Source organism: Ruditapes philippinarum, unplaced genomic scaffold (assembly GCF_026571515.1).
Source record: "Ruditapes philippinarum isolate M1 unplaced genomic scaffold, ASM2657151v2 ctg3327_1_1_1_1, whole genome shotgun sequence".
NCBI lineage: Eukaryota > Metazoa > Mollusca > Bivalvia > Venerida > Veneridae > Ruditapes > Ruditapes philippinarum.
This window is the reverse complement of record NW_026861220.1, coordinates 3,665-25,244: the sequence shown is the minus strand read 5'-3', so window position 1 is coordinate 25,244 and position 21,580 is coordinate 3,665. Positions and strand designations below refer to the sequence as shown.

The 21,580-nt window shown below is 31.8% G+C and overlaps 1 protein-coding gene across 1 annotated transcript; it reads right to left on the bottom strand.

Moving 5' to 3' along the window:
* Window positions 1-2,049: 2,049 nt before the first annotated feature.
* LOC132714933 (uncharacterized) lies at window positions 2,050-17,835 on the bottom strand. The gene is made up of 6 exons (XM_060697863.1): window positions 17,658-17,835; window positions 6,577-6,717; window positions 6,130-6,221; window positions 3,548-3,598; window positions 2,889-3,036; window positions 2,050-2,494 (listed from the first exon to the last, which is right to left on the bottom strand). The coding sequence occupies exons 1-6, from the start codon at window positions 17,823-17,825 to the stop codon at window positions 2,357-2,359; spliced, it is 738 nt and encodes a 245-aa protein (XP_060553846.1). The 5' UTR covers window positions 17,826-17,835; the 3' UTR covers window positions 2,050-2,356.
* Window positions 17,836-21,580: the final 3,745 nt, after the last annotated feature.

Below are 21,580 nucleotides of genomic sequence, written 5' to 3'. Positions count from 1 at the left end.
TGTATTTAACAATGATAGGTTCCAATCTTCATTATTTCAAAATTAGACACATTAAAAAATGTTGATAACTTAGGTATGGAAGGCATCGCCGTGCTTCAAAACAATATTATTATGAACGCGTTTCTAAATCTGTTAGTAAGAATGTCCTTTGTCAGCATTTCCATTTCAAATGTTTGATTTTGTTTGACGCGTGTTCAATCTTGTTATGAATTAAAGTAAATTTATGTTTCGCAAAGTAATAACAAAGTTTTGAGCCTTTTGATCTCAAACATTTCTGCAATTTCTACATACTCTTGTTGAATAATTACATGTTCAAGACGTACTTCCTTCAGTTGTATATCGATCTTGGTTTGTAGCTTGCCATTTGAAAATGTCCCATCGTTTAGAGAACTTTAGTGAATAATTCAGTTGACAGACATGCGTTAAGAATATACATGAACTGTTAATGATACTGTTTACAAAATATTCAAATATGATTTAGTTGAAAATAAATCAGATTATCATGGCTCGAAAATAAAATAATATGAAATACGGAATGATACGCTTATAATTGTTTTCAAACCATAGATATGGATCAATAATAAATATCTTCAGGTTAAATGTAATCTGAGAAAAATTAATAAATTGTTTTCTTAATTATTTTGTTTCTTCTATAAAAAAAATCTGGAAACAAAGTGATCCCTCGGAAGTATTAACCACAACAAAATTACTCGGAAATTGAAGACTCGGTTTGATTTAGACTGTACACGAGAGATAATGAAAAAGTTCAACATACCCCAAGCCTGCTAGCACCGGCTTGAGCGGTATTCAATTCTCAACACTTAATAAAACTGGCTTGAGGACTGAATATGTGTATGTGCAATACACACCCTGACTGTTTTTCAATTAATTTCAAGGGAGAAATAGTGGCAGTTACAATGTGGTTTCTATCTCTTTAAAACTAAGGGATATTGTGTTCGGTCCTGTTTGGCTCATGTCAAACTTTCCTCTTATGTAGAATAAAGCCATATCTGATCATTTTTTTGACCGTCGGATGCAGCAAAATTGAATTGTAAAAAAAAACAAAGAAGAAAAGAAGATATTTTTACCGACGGCACCAAGCAATGAAATATTTTTTTTTAATAAAATGTATGCCCGCGACTCAATTTGAGGCAAAATAATTTTCGGGAATCCCGTTTTCATTGTGTATATGTTTATACTCTATAAATCGGAACACCATTACCTTTCATATTCATAATGATCTTGGAGACAATACGTATTTAAAGCAGTCCTACCTCGTGACTTTAGATAAGAGAATTAACACTGAGTTATTAATAAGGATTGTATTTATCTTACATCAAACGAAAATAAAAGTCAATTATTAACGAATATGTCGAGCAATCATATCCATTAATACTATATTTTAAAAAGTGAAGGGCGCCCAATGAGAATCTTAATATGCTGTAACCTGAGACAATATAAAAAGGACATGGTCCCGAAAAAGGAGTTGTGTCAGGAGAGATTGTGCCTTTCGAGCCGATATCTGTACTAGGGGCTCACACACCTAAGAACATTTCCCCCCTCCTCCCCGTCCCATTCTTTGTGGAGTCAATTTACTCGGTTTAAGTCAATACACCGGTAGCTACCTTCAAGTAGGCTATGTTGTGCCGCCTAATACGCAACCCCGAGTTGTGGAAACATGCAAACTTGCCAACTTACACGTTGTACTGGATCTGAAATCATCTGCTGATGCGCTACGCCTTCTCAAAAACGTGCACGCACAGGGGAAGAGAGCAATTACAGCATATATGATGCTTTGTAAGATCTAGATAAGCAATACCTAACTACGCATGCGCCGAAGCATCGAAAAAAAAAGTATCAATTGACTATAATTATATTATAGAATATGTAATAATACATACCAAAGGAGTTATCATACGAAGGGACTTTTTAGGTTTTTTTTATTACAAATGCAACCACCAACACTATTACCACCACCACCAACACCATTTACTTCTCAATAAAAATAATGACAAAGCGATGATAACCAAACAAAAAAAACTTCAAAAAACGGCACACATGTAAATGTATGTACAACAGAAAAGAAAGAAAATATCGCGGCGACAGTACAAATACAAAATGTTTCTTCCTAGTGTTGCACATTTAAACTGTGCCCCTTGTACACAGTGTTTGTATTTCAATTTACTATTCGTCATTTGATCTATCTATAAAACAGGTTATGTAATATTTGATTGATTTTCTAGATATTATAGACTATATACCTTATGAGTCAATGTGTTAGATAGTTATTTTAACAAGTCTAAATAACCCTCATTAACACTATATGACACTTGCTGGTCAAAAGCCACTTATAAAACTACACGAAATATAATCGAATGCCATGTAAGACGGGTTGGTTTTGAGTGCTTGTCGGAGTTATTTGAAGAAGCAGCAACTTGTCCATGTCAATCGCCTCTAGTTGATGAACAAAAAACGTTTTGTTATCGATAAGTATCTGAAACCAATAAAAAATACAAACATGTATTTACGGATGGGTATCCTGTCCGAAGCTGAACGCAAATTAAAACATCGAGCATGATAATTAAAAAAGTGTAATTGCTCAAGTTTCTTTGTGTATTTTCCTAGTTTCCAATCTGTAATTCAACGGCCTAGCTAATACCTGAGCACTTTTGTTTTTATTACTTATTGGCAATTTATATTTTTCGTGATTTAGTATTTTGTATGGAAGATGCAATTCTGCTTTGTTTACTTTTTTAAACAAATAACATTTATTTCGATATTAAACGCTACTTTCTTCAGGTAAGAACACTTTATCAGGGTTTTAAGCTAAATGATGTTAAACTCATGTTTACAATGTCTAGATCATTTTTGAAGGCAGCAGAACTAACCTCTACTGATTTGTTTTGAGGGATGACTGAAATTGTCACAATGCCATGTCCTAGTAGTTCAGTTGGAACTTCCTTTTCCGATACATGTTTTTCAATATTATCGATTCGTTCGACGACTTGCATTTTTTCCTGACCATTCGGGAAGAAGCTGGATAATGTAACAGATAATGATATAAAATTATATGTAAAATATTAAACATCTAGACTTAATACTATGTCAGATATATCTTTATGTAAAGTTAATTTAAGTGTTACAGGGTAAATATTGCAAAACAGAGCGTATATAGAGCTTCCTGATTGGTCATGAAGTATGACCAGTTTATGCATAACAGTTCAAAAGACATAATTATATCATCTAAAAAAATTTCATATTGAAAAATATAGATATACATATTAAATAATATGAGCCGCGTCACGACAAAACCAACATAGTGCGTTTGCGACCAGCATGGATCCAGACCAGCCTGCGCAGTCTGATCAGGATCCATGCTGTTCGCTATCAGTTTCTCACCTTGTAAAAGGGTTGGTAAGCGAACAGCATGGATCCTGATCAGACTGCGCGGATGCGCAGGCTGGTCTGGATCCATGCTGGTCGCAAACGCACTATGTTGGTATTGTCATGACGCCGCTTATATATTCAAATAAAACGCAGTATTTACCGAAGGCTGAGAGTGTGTATCGAATTGTAGAAATCGAATCGAAATTCTCCACTGTAAAAATATTATAATAGATTGAATGCAAATAAAAAAACTGTACATATAAGTAATATATAGAACAAAATGTGTTAAACGAAAAGCGGAACATCTAAGCCAGATATACATATAATTGCCATTTAAGAGTTCACGAGGCTAGTAGTTCCAAAATTAAAAGTGTATAAAATAGATAAATATAGAATCCCTAAAGAAAGCCCAACACGGCAAAATTGAAAATGTTGCAGGCTCGGTTTGATTGAGCCTGTTCATGGACGGTACTGGAAAGTGCAAGTTACCGTCCACGCCCCCTAGCACCGGCTTAAGCAGAACTCAACATTTAAACATGAAATAGTAAAATTTAGAATTTAGAAACATCCGCAGATGTGTTCATACGGCGGTTATCATGGAACCTTCAATGTGACACTTCCGTGCCATTCCATGAAAAGCGGCGTATGGTCCCCAAGTAATAAAAAGCGTGTGCCCTAAACGAGAAAACAATGGGCGGAACTAAATTAAATGGAATTTTGAAAGGGGATCAGAGGTTATGAAGCCTGCGTATCACAGATAAGACGTCAAAAGACAAATTTAAAAAGCAGGCAACATATCCTAAGGGTGATTCAACATTATTCAAGTAGGAATATTGGAACCACCGAACTAGAAAATGCCGAAAAGTTGAAACTAAAAATACTACAAGCACAACAATAATGTCGTGCTGAACGATCTTCAAGGATCGAAAATATAACATCATTGATTAAATGTACGGGGAGACTTTTTACAGCCGCCACACGGCACAAATAACACGGATGTGATCATAAAATAGATAAATATAGAATCCCTAAAGAAAGCCCAACACGGCAAAATTGAAAATGTTGCAGGCTCGGTTTGATTGAGCCTGTTCATGGACGGTACTGGAAAGTGCAAGTTACCGTCCACGCCCCCTAGCCTTATATTCGCTGCAAAAATTATTTTTAGTATTTGTAGTTATTACGTAGTTTCGGTTGACTGGCCTTTACTTTTTCGTTTCGTTTAAAGAAGATACAGGCAAAATATCTTCGTCAAAATATATGTCCTCAAAATGAATACAATAGACAGTCACAAGAACAAAACTTTTCTCCAACAAAATGGAACAGGCTCAATCAAACCGAGCCTGCAACATTTTCAATTTTGCCGTGTTGGGCTTTCTTTAGGGATTCTGTATTTATCTATTTCCTAACTTGACCTACGTGGGTCAGGTTAGAGCGTTAGGATTTCACAATTGTTGTCACAGAGAACTCTTGATACGTTAAAGAACATCTCAAATTAATGATTTAGGGTTCTTTCAGTCATACAATATCCAAAATACGAGTATCTGTTATTGTAACTTCAAGGGTTTGTTCAAGTCACATTACTAGTTTAAAAACTACTCGGTATTTTTTGGCGCCTTAATTTCGTTCCATAGATATAGATATATTTACTCTTCAAACCCAAAATATGAAGAATTCATACACAAATACATGTTTGGACTTTCAGAAAAGTCATTTTAGTGTGATTTGAGTTCATAAGATAATTTTGATATTTTTGTCATTAACTTGCCACTGACTTCCCTTTAAAAGGTTATTCATTGATGGAACTAAAATTGTACTACTTTACAAAGTATGTATCATCTGTGTCTTTCTACAAGAATGGAGAGAAATAAGAATCCCCAAAGAAAGTCCAGGCGGCAAAATTGAAAATGTTGCAGGCTCGCTTTGATTGAGCCTGTTCATGGACGGTACTGTAAAGTGCAAACTACCGTCCACGCCCCTACATGTAGCACCGGCTTAAGCAGAATTCATCATTTAACATGAACTCGTAAAATTTAGAATTTTTAAACATCCGCAGATGTGTTCATATGGCAGTTATTATGGAGGTATCTATTTTTTATATTTTTTTTAAGTGTCGTTTTTAAGGAAGTAATCTGGATATGCAGGGATAAAGTGTGGCCTCATAAAAAAAATTAACATTAATAATTTTTGATGCAACACTAGTCATGCTAAATTCCATATGTTGAATTATAGTATATACATTGTCAAATAAAATTATACAGGGAAATACATACAGATATACAGTACAAATTTTAGATTGGAAAGATCAGAAAATACCGCAGAGCCTGTAGGCCTTTGATAACATAGAAGAAGTATCAAATTACCGTTATCCGTGGAAGTTTAACAAATTTTAACTTTTGTTAGGAGAAAAAATGTTTAAAGATTTTTTTAACAAAATTGACTTGTAAAAAGTGAGTCAATTTTTAATAAGTAAGATTGCTTTGCCAGTTTACTTGTCGGCCATATGGACAACGCCATGTTTGTTATTAAATTCTTGAAATTACTTATTCAGTATTGGCTTCCCTAGGGTTAAAATTAGAAACCACATCGCTTTAAAAATTATGAAAGCTCGCAGATGATTGGCTGCTTGAAATGTCACCAGAAGTGAATGTGTATACGGTCACGGTTAGATCAAAAAGCGGAGTTATTTAGAGCTGATTTAAATCAGATTGGTGAATTTTCTTTCCTTCTTTCCATTGTACTTACCGAGTTTTACCATTTCCAGCTTCGGGATAAGAGAAAAATGCATCAACTTTGGACCCTCCGGAATATGGCCAGGTTAGCTTCTTTGCTAGCATCTGAAAATAATAATAATTATAAAATAAAACAAAGCACTGTTAATTACAAAACCAATATAATATTATTCATTACAGTCACTAATGAAGTTAATGTTAAAATAACAACTTTAATTTTATGTACATGACTCAATCTTAAAGCTGGCACATCACTAACATAACAACTGAGTACATTTCAATAATCATTGACGTTCCAATAAGTACAAAAAATGAAATAAAATTATTTCCTCTTATGTATCTTAAATATTTTACAGTCTTTTTTTTTTGTTCACTTTCGGACACATTAAATATATTATATTATAAAAATAATTTTTTAGAAATCCAACTAAACAAGAAATGATTATAATCATTTACTTACGTTTACTGGCCCGGAATATTGCAGTTGCATAGCTTCCTTTTTAGCATAAGCATATCCTCTTTCCTGGATTGTAGCATCCTCTACACCCTCACATTTGCCTGTCTTCTCGGATACACGAATTCCATCATGAAAATAGCTAGTCTGTGTAGAATATGATAATCGACAATGTGAATGAATGAATAAATAAATTATTTATTTATTAATTAAATAATTAATTTAAATCAATCAATCAATCAATTAATGAATCAATTAATAAATGAATGCATGAATATATGAATGAATGAATTAATACAAATAAATGGATAAATACATTAACTAATTAATTAATTAATTAATTAATATACAAGAAATCAATAAATAATAATAGGTAAATACCAGCTCCATAATAGCTAGTCTGTGTAGAGTATGAGCTCTCAGGGATAATTTAAAATAATTTACAAGAAAAGCATTGATGCAAAGCATCAAAGGCGACGCCAAAAAAATTTGATCAAGTTTTGCACCTAAATACTTCACAAAAGCTTATTACTTAGGGTTGCAGACATATCATTCACATATATTTGAGATAAAAGAGGACCTAAAATGAACCTCAGGGGGACACCATAGGTACTCGGAGTAGTAGTAGAATGAATACCAGCCACATCCACCAGTTACTGTCTATCAGAGATAAGACTTGAACCTTGTAAGAATGTCATTACCTATTGCAGATGCTTGAAATTTCATAAAGAAGAAGAAGAACTTCTTCATATGCAGTATAGTGTGATCAACTGGTTCAAATGCCTTTTGTATATCTAAAAGTATCATGCAATACTGTCTTTGTCCATTTCAAATTTAATACAATCTGTTTCATGAATCAAACATGTGTCAGTTGAAAAACCACCTTTGAACCCTGACTGAAACTGTCTGACCATGACTCGAACCCCTGACTGTCAGAAGACAAACTAAGCTATCAGGCCGGCTACAGTTGAGTTCACACTTAACTTCGCACCCTTGTGCACTTCTAGTGCACTTGAGCTGAACTAGATGTGCACACCGTGTGCACTTCTAGTGCACTAGACTATATGACATGGCTGGCCAGTGAAGGTGACACCTAAGTGGTTTATTGGATAATTGTATATCAAATGACAGGGGGCATCTATTGTTAAGCTTCTGTAAGGAGAAAAAACCTTTGGGAATATATGACCTATTCATGAATATAAATAAGTAAATATTAACATTTTAGTTGATATCATGTTAAAGCTTAAAATTAAAAAAAAAATATTGATTGTAATGATATTTTTATTAACCAGTATTTAACTGTAAGTGCAAAATAACGTCCCTTAAAATCAAATTTATAGAATTAATAAGGTTAAATTTAAATATGCCCTGATATGTATAATTGCGTAAAAGTGTTTTTCAAAGCTATTAATAATGATCATGTATTTCATTTTTTCTGGTGTACAAAAATGGGAAAATCAATGTAATAATTCTTGCCCAATTAATTTAGTTCATTAGCTCAAATAAATCATTGAAGGTTTATGTTTAAGCTTTAATATATAACTAAGAGACAATTCCTCATGTTCAATATTGAAAGACAATATTAATACATTGATTTTAAAACAATCAATATACTGTGATAATTGAGTATTCAACTGTGTAATGCTTGCATATGCTTTAAAGATATAAATAATCAAAATATTATCCATAAAATAAATAAATTTGATAACTTTATTCATGATTTCAATATTGAAAATTAAATGTATAAAGGGAATACTTTTATTGAAAAGGAAAATCTCAAGTCATGCTGTGTATTGGTATTTTACTGAGATGGATTGTTTTCATTATACCACTCTTTTGCTGATAAGAGGGCCTCAGGGTAAATAACAAAGAACAGTCAATTTTGCAGATTATAAGTATGCATTGAAATTCCCTGGTTTTCTCAAAATGCATGTCAGACATAAGCCTGGGATTCATCAGGCGTTGGCACTCAGGCTAGTTAGTCATATAAATAAATGACTGTAATTTTCGTATAATCAAATGTAAAATAATAATAATAATAATAATAATGGCATAAATGCATGTTAGATATTATTGTCATTATTGTCTTTGAAGTGGAATTTTCTAATCTTATCATTAAAAACTGGTTTAAAATCAATATCAGTGTTAACTATTCTGGAAAGACCTCATATCAATATTTATCCCCATTTCTTGCAATTCTGCATTAAAATCATATTTTAGTTTCTGAACTGGGAAATGTTAATTTTTTTCTATTATAGAGTTGACAAATTTACCTTGTCAGTTTTAACACATTTAGAAGATAATATATTTTAAAGAGAATATTTAAATACAAGATCATAAAACTGTTGCAACTTCCTTTTCACTTTAATGTAGATCTGTTTTTTTTGTTTTTTTTTTATAATAAAATACCACACATGAGCTGAAAACAGTTACAGAAGTTTGAAGTGTCAAAAGTCATGCTATGTATTGGTACATGTTTAAATAAAGTACCCTGCTGATAAGAGAGCCCCTCGTGGTAATTAACAATAGGCAGATGATAAATATAAGTAGGCAATGTAAAATTCTGTATTCATTGGATGATGGTGCAAATACATTTCATTCATTACAAGTAGTACAAAAAAGAAAAAAGAAAACTGAAATATTTTTGCATTTTATAATAAACTCATAAAAAATGATATTGCATAATTATGTAACAATGCATGAAAAAAAGAAAAAGGAAAAAAGATTGGGGTCGTCTCAAAAAATGGAATTGAAAGATTTTCTAATCTTTTTGTTAATATCCATGTCAGTTAAAGTATACTAGTGTCCAACAGGTACATATCAATACTTAATTCAAACATATCAATACTTTATATACAATCATTATATATAAATATTTATTTTTAGAATAATATATATCATTTATATTAATCTTAGGTAAATCTCAGTTTCAGAAAGTAAGAGAGATTATAAATGAGATAAAATTGACAACATTTTTGACCAATTATAAACATATTTAATCTTTATTGTATTAAAGGCTATTAATGCTTAAAATCATAACCTTTAACTAAAACAACAATAAGTTCAGATCAAAAATAACTAATTGATATATTTTGTCCCCACCCCACAAAAAATAAAACAAAAAAAAACAACAAAAAACAAAAAAAACAAAAACAAAAAAACTTGACTGAATTTTGTTTAATTAGCATTTCAATGTTTCATATTTCATTACCAGATTATAAAAAATAGAATCATATTAAATATCAATTAATTTTGTTTATTAATGCACTTATCAACATTAAAGATATAATTATTTATATTTACTTATTTAACAATTATGTTTTAATCAGTAAAATTAATGACTTTGAAAAATTATTGTTCTAATTAATATAATATTTTACGCCATATTACACAAAATCCAATATTAACAATTTCAAATTTATTATGAATAACTATTATGCAGGTATCTATATTTATCAATCTTTTTGTAAAAGTCAAATTGCTATTCATTGAAATAAAAGGTAACTGCTTAATACATATAAAAGGTCTGGTGCACTACAAAGTGCACTAGTAGTGCACTACTTGTGCACTTTGAAGTACACAAGTAGTGCACATCTAGTACACTCCTAGTGCACTTTATGTAACCTTTAGTGTGAACTCCACTGTAAACATTTTCTCTTTAATAATGAAACAGTTATAAACCACAACATATTTCCCACTATATTGATTTGTGTCCTTAATGTTTTATGTTTACAGAGCAAAGTGAATTAAACTCACGGGTATATGCAGTCAAAGGATGAGAAAAAATTTCAGCTTGACAAGAACTCGAACCTGTGACCCAAAGAATAATGTACCGCGACTTTAGCGATTGAGCTATCTCGCCGCTTACACATTTTACTCCCCTAAATAGTGAACAGTTCTAATTAACAAGTAGATTAATTCTTAATAAAACAAATAAGAAAAAACCTTACATATTCATAGCCTTAATCAAAATAACAATTTATATATTGTATAATTATTGTTACTAAAAAGGGCTCAGACAGTTATTGGTTGTGCCATTATTTATAACAGGTCAATTTGAAAGTGAACATAACTGTACTAATACATATACAATATCTATTTTTTTGTACAGATAAAAAACTAACCTTTTTTCTATGATAAGAAATTTTATGAAGGCTGATTTGTATTTTGCATCAGGGCACCGGGCGAAAACATGAAAATGCAACAAACGAACCACTTTGTGGTAGATTGAATTCTCATGTTTTCATCTGGCGCCTGGTTACTTTTTGTACTTTGTTGGTTTTCATGTGGCACAAATCACCCAATTTAAAATTTAGTGCACAAATTTATTCAAGGGCAAGTAACAATTTACTCTATGAAAAGTCTGTTCTTGGGTTGACTCTGGAGACCTGGAGGTTGAGACCGGTGTCCCTCCATAACAATTAGATAAGACGGGAGCTGTCCTTTTCAAACTATGCACATGTTAGATAAACAATTACAATAACTATTCAGAATATGGTTTTTTGAGACTTGATAAATTATATTGCTTGATCCAATTTTAAGGATATTTTCAATCAATACAATCATGTATTATCATTTATAACTTAAAATGAAAGTCTCATCCCTTTAATAATAATGTCATAACTGTAACTCATTAAATACAGAAATATTATAAGTCTCATCATATCAATATACTAAGATATACATGTATGCACATAACATTAATAATTCCCAGTTTCTATTAAATAAAATAAATATGAAATCTTAACATTAACATAACATTGGTACTAATGGGTGGAATTCAAAATCTAGTATAAAGAAAACTACATTGTATAAGTAATAGAAAGAGCACCGAAACACGAGGCTATCTGATTTGTACGAGGGGGCGTAGCCCCCGAGTATTAACCAGATTGCCGAGTGTTTTGGTGTTCTTTCTCTTTTGTATCATAGTCAAACATAAAATCACGTTCCCTGTTGTCACAATATGAAACCCCGGCAAAAATGAACCAATGAACGAACATCTGAATATGACATTTCTGTCGCTTTCCCTTTCTCTGCCGTCACAATATGTAAACCCCAGCAAAAATGAGTCAATCAATGGGCATGCTCTGGAGTGCGGGTAACTAATACTCGCACTCCAGTTAACGCACTGTGCATATATTATGTATATGATTTAACCCTGACACATTTTAAACAGAAAGGTCTCCAAACTATGATACAAACTCTATTACTGACACTTTTTTAGCCAGTTAACACTGGGTTTAAACACCTATAACCTGTAGACTAATCAATACATGTATTATCATTTATAAATTTAAATGCAAGTCTCATCCATCATAACTGTTGGTCTTTATATACAGAAATACACATTATATCCATATATTAAGATACACATCTATGCTCATTACATTAATAATTCTCAGTTTCCATTAAAAATAAATATAACATCCTATATCTATCCTATGCATATATCGAGGGTTCAAAGGTAAAAGGTAATAACTGCCATTTTCAATATTTCGAGAAAAACGCAAAAAACATATTTTTTAAATACAACTTTATTTTCCGTGATATTGTTATAACAATTTTGATTCTCCCATATTTGTTGACTACATTAGATCATATTTTGTTTAGTTTACATTGCTTGGTGCTGATAAAACACTGTAATTATAGTTTGTTTTAAAGTTCTAAGATCAAAATAATATCATTTTACAGAAGTAAAAGGTAATAAATGTACTTAGATCATGTCAAGACTACAAGTTTGAGCGGTAAAAGGTAATAACTGCACTTACGACCTTTTACTTCTGAAGGTTTAGCAATAAAAGTTAGAGATAAACTGTGGTAAAAGGTTATAAGTGCAGTTATAGCCTTGTTCCTCTGAAAAATTTAGATGTTGCAGTAATTGTTACTGTTGCAAATTTATCAATTATGTCGTGACTTTGAAGAACCTTACGTAATGTAATTAACACAATGCACATTAATACAAAATTAACACTACACATTCATAGAAATATGAATATGTACCTGCTCAATATTTAGATTCTACAAAAATAAATTAATAACTAAAAAGTTTACGAAAATACGCACTAAAATCTAAGTTTACAAATTTCATTTATTTTGAATGTTCTCTGGCATATAATCGAACTGAAGTCAAACAGACCCCAGACATCAGTAATTAAGGATATTAGTGACCCATATCATAGTTAAGTAAATAAAGACTACTGTTTCATGTCACAAAATGTGAATGTTTGTCATTAATTATTCTATGACCTCCACTCATCTTCTTCACTCTCACTAACAGAAGGCACTGAAAAGTTTGTCTTTTATAGATTTGCTGCATGGCAATGACTCATAGTATGATTCGCACTCCTTCGGAATTGTTCCAGAGGCAACAAGTGACATCAAATCAGCTTTTGCAGCAGATATTGGAAGCTTCTCTGTATAAGCCTTTCGCTGAGCCTTAAGAGACTTTTCTTTGCTTCTGTTCTTCTTCTGCATTAACCTAACTGCCTTGAACTCACTAACCACAAAAACATAGCTCACAACAATACTGTATTTTTGTCTTTATCTATCTCCAGTCATTACGTCATTTGATAACGTCACATGTTTAGCAGCAAAACAAAACTACATATAGATGTTTTTATCGGGGAAAAAGAAGAATGAAACCATTTAATTATTCTAAAAACATTATCAAAAGCAGGATAAAACAAATACATGGTTGATGTCGGGCTGGAGAAGGTTTATCCGGTTCACTGCGAAAGTGAATCTTGGCTTGCTAAAGCTCGCCAAGATACACTTTCTTGCTCATCGGATAAGCCTTATCCATCCCTAAATCAACCATGTATTTTATATATATTTAGCCAATTAACACGTTCACCATCAATATCGATTTTCATTGAGCCAAAGTTTTATTCTTTGTACAACTTATAATCTAGTTTGTCGTTGTATTTTATTAGAACGACAATATATGGTTGCTTCTGGCGTGCTTATGATATAACTGTTTCCCACTGCGATGGAACATGAACTATTGTAAGGCTTTTTGCATGCTTGATAGATGCATGTATGGAATTTGCATTCCATTAATGAATGGCCAATTTCAAGAAATGTGTGGTTTTACCATTGATGTGAGGTATATCTTGGACACAGTGAACTAAGCAACTTGCAACAAACTGATTGCAATTCTGTCCTCCACATGCATTACTATATGATGTCACTTCTTCAATACGAGATGTCTTACTTGCAACAGAGGTTACATACAAGTACACAAAAGCTCCTACTTTGCACGAGCCTGGTTTCCCCATTTGTCTATTCCAACAGATAACAAGTCCCGTTACCATTTCCCAGTTCCTAGAATGACAAATTGCAACAACACAGTTTTCTTTTGTAACGAAGATCACCAATTAAACCGAGTGGTGTTTTCAAAATAGCCTGGATATCAAATGCCGACACAGAAAACTTTGGATCTTTCTTTGTGCGTTTTTTATCGGCTGATTTTTGCATTCTTGCACTGTTTTTTTTTCTTTTTGGTCACTTGGTGTACTTGATATTTTGCTTTTGTTGCCTCATCTAGTCTACTAGTATCTTCTATTCTCAAAGTGTCATACAGATTGCAGAGTGGACATTGATCTTTCTTAGGACGGAAGAAAAAAGTTACATTCTGTACTAAAAATAATTCTGTGCACAGCCTCTGAAACACACTTTCTATTTTGTCCTTTGCATTTTTCTACATACAGTGAGTATATTCGTTTTATATTTAAATCTTGCGTTAGATACTTCCTGTTGGGGTCTTCGTGTGTAGTGTGATTCAACAGTCGGAAAGCTTTCGTTGTGTTTCTTTACAAATGATCTGTGATATTCCGCGGTTTTATTTCCAGGCATAGCTTTCCCTCTATTGTCATTTCCAACATATAACCCTGCCACTTTGTGCTTAACTGCGTTTGCAACTGTTTTGGAACCGAAATCGATAGTTTTTAGTAAAAAATTCTGGAAACAAAGTGATCCCTCGGAAGCATTTATCACAACAATATTACATAAAAATTGCAGACTCGGTTTGATTGGGTCTGTACATGAGAGATAATGAATAAGTGCAACATCCCTCACGCCCTCTTTTCTACCTGTGTGAAAAACGAATTCGAAATAGGTCTTTGTTTTGTTCTCTGTTTAGATACATTCTCTGGTTCTTTATTGGCAACATGGAAACAAATGAATTGCCTCTGACTTATGTAATCACCCATTGACCAGTATGTACTGATTATTTTCTGTCTTTCATAGTCGGTTATATTCTCGCTGCATTTAATTATAAAAGATAAATTTCGTGGGAAAAGAGATAACAGATAGTGCCTGTGAACTGTATGAATGCAGCATTCTGTCAGGGGAAAAAGGTGATAAAATCAGTTATAACCTTTTTCCACTACAGATTCTTCACAACATGTGGAACAACAAGTAAACAACAGGTAATAAGTACACTTAGAACCTTTTACCCCTAAATAATTTGTAGAAAAGAAGTTATTACAAAATACTTTTTAAATTTTTGCCCTTATAAGGATTGAATATTTATATAAAATTTTTTCGTCAGACATAAAGGACAATAAGTACATTATAAAAAACATAAAAAGTCAATTTCGGCAAAAGTGGCAGTTATAACCTTTTACCTTTGAACCCTCGATATATCAAGTGTTTAAAATTGATAACTTCAGGATGTTGTCCTTACTATGATTTAATATATGGACATGAGCACCTATATGCATAGCTTTAATTTTCTACATTTCTTTTTAACCAAAGGTTATTTTATTAACAATTTATATACAAACAAATAGAAAATAATAATTACTTTCACATAGTGATTAGAAGATTCCTGTAGCAGAATACCTGTAGGTACGTACTAACTGAACAAACTAGAAAAATCCAGTCTATAAGCCAGTAAAATAAAAATCTATCAAAATTCACTCTGCGGGTTCTCTATGCTTTTGATGACCTTACAACTTGTAAATTTTATACAACAAAAAAAGTAAGTAATACCTAAATTAGACAGAAAAGAACAAATAATTTTAGTAAACATGAGTTACTTCCCCTTAAAACAGAGAAAACCTGAAACCCAAAAGAACACCCTAAACAGCAAAATTGTGAAATATTGCAGGCTCAGTTTTATTAAGCTATGTAAATTTATGGTAGTAAGTATTCATAAAAAGTTAGATGTTCATGTGACAGCAGTAATTGCAGAAAATCGGAAAGCTTTCAACATCCAGATACTGGTAAACTTTGTAAAAACAATCATTCTGTGCAAAAGATTTACGTAATATGGATAAAATCAATAGGATAATCGTTTACAACAGTTCCATTCCTATCGTAATACTCATTTGCAGGTGAACGTTCTTCTTGTAGGAAATTTTTGGAAATATATAAATAAATGAAAAAAGAATACGGCATCAATGTAGACCACAACGATATTCGAAGTCCGGGTTTTTTGTATTGCCAATAAAGCTAAGGGACACGCTGTTAAACTGAGCTTGCAATTTCGTGAAAATAATATCACAATGCAAATACTTTTACATGAGTTTATTCAATACAGATATAACAACATATTTATTTACTTGATTTTTACGAATCAAAATAAAAGTAATTAACACAACATGACATCAACTGCTAATTATTAACAGCTCCTTCCATAATAAAAAGCATTCCATAAGAGACAACGCCGCTCATCGGCGTCCCCAACAATGTAAGTAAATGAATGAATGAAGGAAGGAAGGAAGGAAGGAAGGAAGGAAGGAAGGAAGGAAGGAAGGAAGGAAGGAAGGAAGGAAGAGGAAGGAAGGAAGGAAGGAAGGAAGGAAGGAAGGAAGGAAAGAAATGAAACAAAGAAAGAATATACAAGATGAAAAATTGTTTTTAAACACTTTTCAGATGAACAACAATTGACATGCTTATTGTATAGAGGAAAAGTAAGAAAACAACATTTGCACATAATTACTAAATAAAAATTACAATATTGTTATCATATGCGGTGTTTTGATTCAAAGTTTGTACATAAAAAACCGGTCTGGTCTGAAAACGAAAAATACATAAAATGATCGATGGATATTACTTAAGATGTCGGAATCAAAACACTATACGTTCATGACCAATAGACTTGAAGTGTATAAAGCTATATATCTTTTGCAAAAATTATTGTTTAGATTTAAAAAAAAAATGATACTTCCAAAATGTTTGGATGAAATTAAAATCTCAATAAATTGCCTTAAAGCGAGTGGCGCTTGCACAAAGTCAATACTTAACGGATAAAACTCTACTTAAAATAGCGAAATATTATTTTATTTCGGAACATTTTATTCTGTTTACGTACATTTTTCATGTGTATTAAATAACAGGCAACTTTCAGCCATATTATAATGGAACCGATAAAAGTTTACTGTTGATATATTTTATAAAATATTTCTTATTAAGATATATATTTAAACATTTAAGAGTTTTTATTGCAATGGCAATTTATAAGTAAGAAGTCTTCATAATGTGCATGAGACAGAGAATTTTGTATTTGTTATAACAAAATTTGCTAACTTAAAATTTTGTTTTAAACGCATATTATCAGAGTAAGCTTCACTAAATCACTTATTATTATATAATTTTAAGTGAACGGTAATAGGAAACAAATTTCACACTACGAACACAGCTCTTAAAGACCCCGTATGTTGTTAAGGTAGTAAAGTTTCGCTTAAGTGAAATTTTTAATATGTACATAATTATGCTTCTGAAACAATTTTCAGGCATCGAAGAATATATAGAATATGAACTTTAAATAATTTGTCACATTGAATGCAATTATTAAAATATATGCATTCATTTCTTATTGAAAGAAATTGACTAAGACTTTATTGAAAATAAATTTCAAATGACCTCCCTTTATTAACATGAAATAAAAATTCGTAATATTGTTACATATAATGCTTTTTGGAACTTACAATAGTGATAAATCTCCATTTATTTATATTTATGATATAAAACCATAAAAATGAGTTACAGGATCTTTATGTATTAAAAATTGTGTTCAGCTCGCTTTAAACCTAATTGTATACATTGCTAATAAAAGAAATAATAATCAATGCAGACATTACCTGGAACACCTCCCTTCCTTTACATTTTCTAAGATTTTTGTTACGATTCAAAACGCGAAAATATCCAGTACTTGTAACCCAGCCATGAACAAAGTGAAATAAAATAGTAAGAAATAGACTTGTAAGAAGTCTGTTAATACGTCTTACAGACATGGCTAAAGTGATCATTCAGAGCCCGCTGCCGACTCTCCTCTGCCGCTGGTAGCGTTCTGTAAAATTATTAATTCTATTTGTCTCGTTTTGTGTCTGGTTTCCAAGGCCTACCCGTAAAGTTTGTAAAATGATTGTACCACAAATTTTGATAACAAACACTGTGTTTATTATAATTTTGAAATGTCGGTCATTTGGTCTAGGTATATAGTCTATGTTGGTATTATAGATTTTTAATATACTTTCAGGACAGTTGGATGCTAAAAGACTCTAAGACTATCAAATACTTTATATTTAAGGGTTCAAACCAATCAAAGTGTTGGTTACACGACACCTTAAGATCGACCTAATGCCATTTTAGCCTGTTACATGTCCAAAATTTTCTTGGCGATGAGGGGGACTAACGCCCCCATTCAACCCCCCCCCCCCCAAAAAAAAAAAAAAAAAAAAAAAAAAACAAGAGGAGGGACCGGGCCGAAAAAGTAGTCACTTTTTAAACAATATTTCTCAAACAAAAAACGGTGTTTGGGCCTAAATAGGGCATTATTTCACTGTTTCAGGCCTAAAAAAGGGGGTGACAAAAAGCCGTCAAATCATGTCTATATGAGGGAAAGGTTATAGTACATTAAATTACAACGAATTCAATAAAATATATAGTTTACATATCATCAAATGAGTTTAAAGATCCTGTAACACAATTTTTTTATGTTTAAATATTATGAATATAATGCTCAAATAAAGTTTAATCAATATTGTATGTTCCAAAAAGCATTATTTGTAGAGATATTACCGTTATAGAACAAATTCCTTATTACCTCCCTTTATTTACATGAAATTTTCAATTCGGTGATATCTTTATAAATAATGCTTTTTGGAACTTACAATATTGATAAATCTTCATTTGAGCATCATATTTTTATATAAAACCATAACAAATATGTGATACAGGATCTTTAGTACGGTAACTTCAATACAAATAGTACTTTTTGCAACTTATAATATTGATAAATCTTCATTTCAGCATTATATTTATGATATAAACCCATAAAAATATTACGTTTCATGATTTTTAAGCGTGTCGTTTAATGTCAGGATGCTTTCCTTACACTAAATGAGAAATGATAAAAATTAGGATAATACATTGGTTGAAAATACATTTAAGCATATAACTGTTTTGCATTTTGCAGGAACAAATTATACATAAAAACCGCATTTCTCTAACGGAATGCAGTTATTTATTATTCATGGACGTGCTGTCTTGAATATAAGCATTGGTAAATTTAAAACGACGTCAATTTCGTTTTAGAAACTTGACACACACTTCAAAGAGCATGTAAAGGTAAATTCGTTTCATGTTTTCATTTGAAATTGAAAAGGCTATGATTTATTCTTTAACACAACTATATTTTAGGAGTTTTTGTGAAACAACTATCCGTACAGGTGTTCCAGACATAATATTAGCTATTTTATATGCGTTTAGTTCAAATGCATGTACATGTATGCAATTGATATATTTCATATTTTCATAAGTAATCATTTTTGTTTTGGTTATTTGTAACAATTGTAATAGTTATATGTGCACAAAAGGCAATCAAGATTTGATTAAGCTTGAACAGAAATTATTTAAATTCTTTTGTGTTGAATGCTATAAGCTTATAAAAACTCCCTCCAATTAGTGTCTAGATCTATTTGAACTAGTTAGCAATAAGTGTAAATGTTCTTGCTCAAGGAAAAAAACGTCGAGACTTGAACCCACGCGGCCTGCTATCCTTAGATTCCTAGACCTACAGGGTAACTACTCTGTCACGCCGCAACATGACGACTCAACGAACATTCCGGCAGATGTCGTAATACATAAACTAAATTTGAGTGTAACATTAAACAAAAATAAAATTACCAATTAAAGAATATTTATTTTCTTTTTGCATGTTAACCACACAAATAGATTTTTTACAACTTACAAACTGATAAAAAAATATCAATATCAATAAAATGTATTTTTGCTTATGTTGAACAAACACAAGAGAAAAAAAACTAACCGTCTTTTCATCCTGTAAAGCAACTTTTACAAATGGATGAGTTAGTTAAAATGATTAAATTGATTCTAGTAGCAAAGTATACGCATTGAACAGTCTCCTTTATTTTGTAATTTCACATTAAATGATAAATAGTCTCTTATATAAAAATACAATCGTTTCTTAAACATTATTTCATTACAGACTGTCCAGGGCTCGACGCTTAGTGGAAAAATGCATTTAGCATCCTATCGAACCGGTTTCAATGCTTGCTGACAGCACTTAAGCAGGAACCACAAACCGTCCAGTCAATGTCACTAGTCTGCGTATGTTTCACAATCTGATGAGAATACGGTACCCTGCGCTTCAGAACGCAATACTATACCGAGGAGGTAACCACAAGCTGATTCCCGGCGCTTGTAGTCATGAAAGAGTCATGCAAGAGGTGCACGGCGTTCTGGGAGGTAATCCATCCCGGAACATGGGTAGCAAAACAGGAGATAATCTATTTGAAGCATTACTATAGCATAGTTGGGGCAGTTTCATGGCAGGATGCTATGATTTAATTATTTCATTGATATTTAATTGACATAGTTTTTAATTGTCGCAGTCCACTCTTACGATATGGGAAAGGTGCTGCTAAGAGGTTCTGGGCTTGAGGGTTGCTATAAAAATACAGAAATACGCTCTCAGAAAACATTTATTATCGATGAATACGAAGTCTGGCTCGCGCCATGAAAATCTTCAGTAGGAGTGAAAAGACAAAATAATGACAAATGACACAAACTCATGAATGGCAAAATATAGAATAACAAGTATGGGATCAATACAGACATTCATATTTACCTAAAAAAATACAGAAATACGCTCTCAGAAAATATTTATTATTGTTAATAAATGAATGAATAAAGAAATGAATGAATGAGTAAATGAATAAAAGGATGAATGTATGGAATATAGGATAAGGAAACAAATATAGGACTTCACATAATCTACGGTGTACAATACGGGACATACATTTACAAATAACATCTAACATTAATACATCAATATGACCCTGCGACATCCTCCCCCTCATAGGGAAAATGTCGTCCCGACATTTCAAACAACAACCAATTCCAAGAAATATTACAATGTAAATGCTTCTTTTAGATAGTCACTTACAAATAGAGTTCAAAAGTGTACATACACAATAAGTGTAAAAATATATACTCAATCTTCGTGTAAATCAGCTGTTACAACTATCAAAATACTTCAATGAACATCAGGCCTATAATGTTCGTATAATAAAATATTTTGAGCAAATCAAATCTCGATAGAGGTTTGATCTTATAGAAACAAACATCATTACAAGTGTATGATTGACTATTAAGATAACATCATATTAATTCACAGAGGCACTAACTAAGACTTATTCTAAATAATTTTTTAACAATTATGAGGGTGGCAGCTTAAAGGAACCTTTAAATTTAACGCCTTCAAATTTAGCCACCGTTTATTTATGTTTTGACAAGACGGCATACATAAAACAATTGTATCACAATTGTACAAGTCTCACAAGACAGCGATAGATTCACAAGACAATAAAGTCAATTCTCCTACTGACGTTACTCAAGCTCTATCAAGTGCCTAGCTCATACTCACAACTCAAATATATTAATACGAGCCTTATATATCGTCTGTATGATTCAAAGTATATTCTTCGATCTCTTAAAACATACGTACTGTAAAATTTTTCCATGAAGACCTATCACTTAC

Excerpts from the sequence above, each read along its gene's own strand:
- LOC132714933 (XM_060697863.1), bottom strand. The coding sequence starts at position 17,825 with ATGATCACTTTAGCCATGTCTGTAAGACGTATTAACAGACTTCTTACA. Across the intron at positions 6,718-17,657 it reads AAGGAAGGGAGGTGTTCCAG|ACTAGCTATTTTCATGATGG; the intron begins GTAATGTCTGCA and ends TATTCTACACAG. Across the intron at positions 3,037-3,547 it reads ATACACACTCTCAGCCTTCG|CTTCTTCCCGAATGGTCAGG; the intron begins GTAAATACTGCG and ends TACATTATCCAG.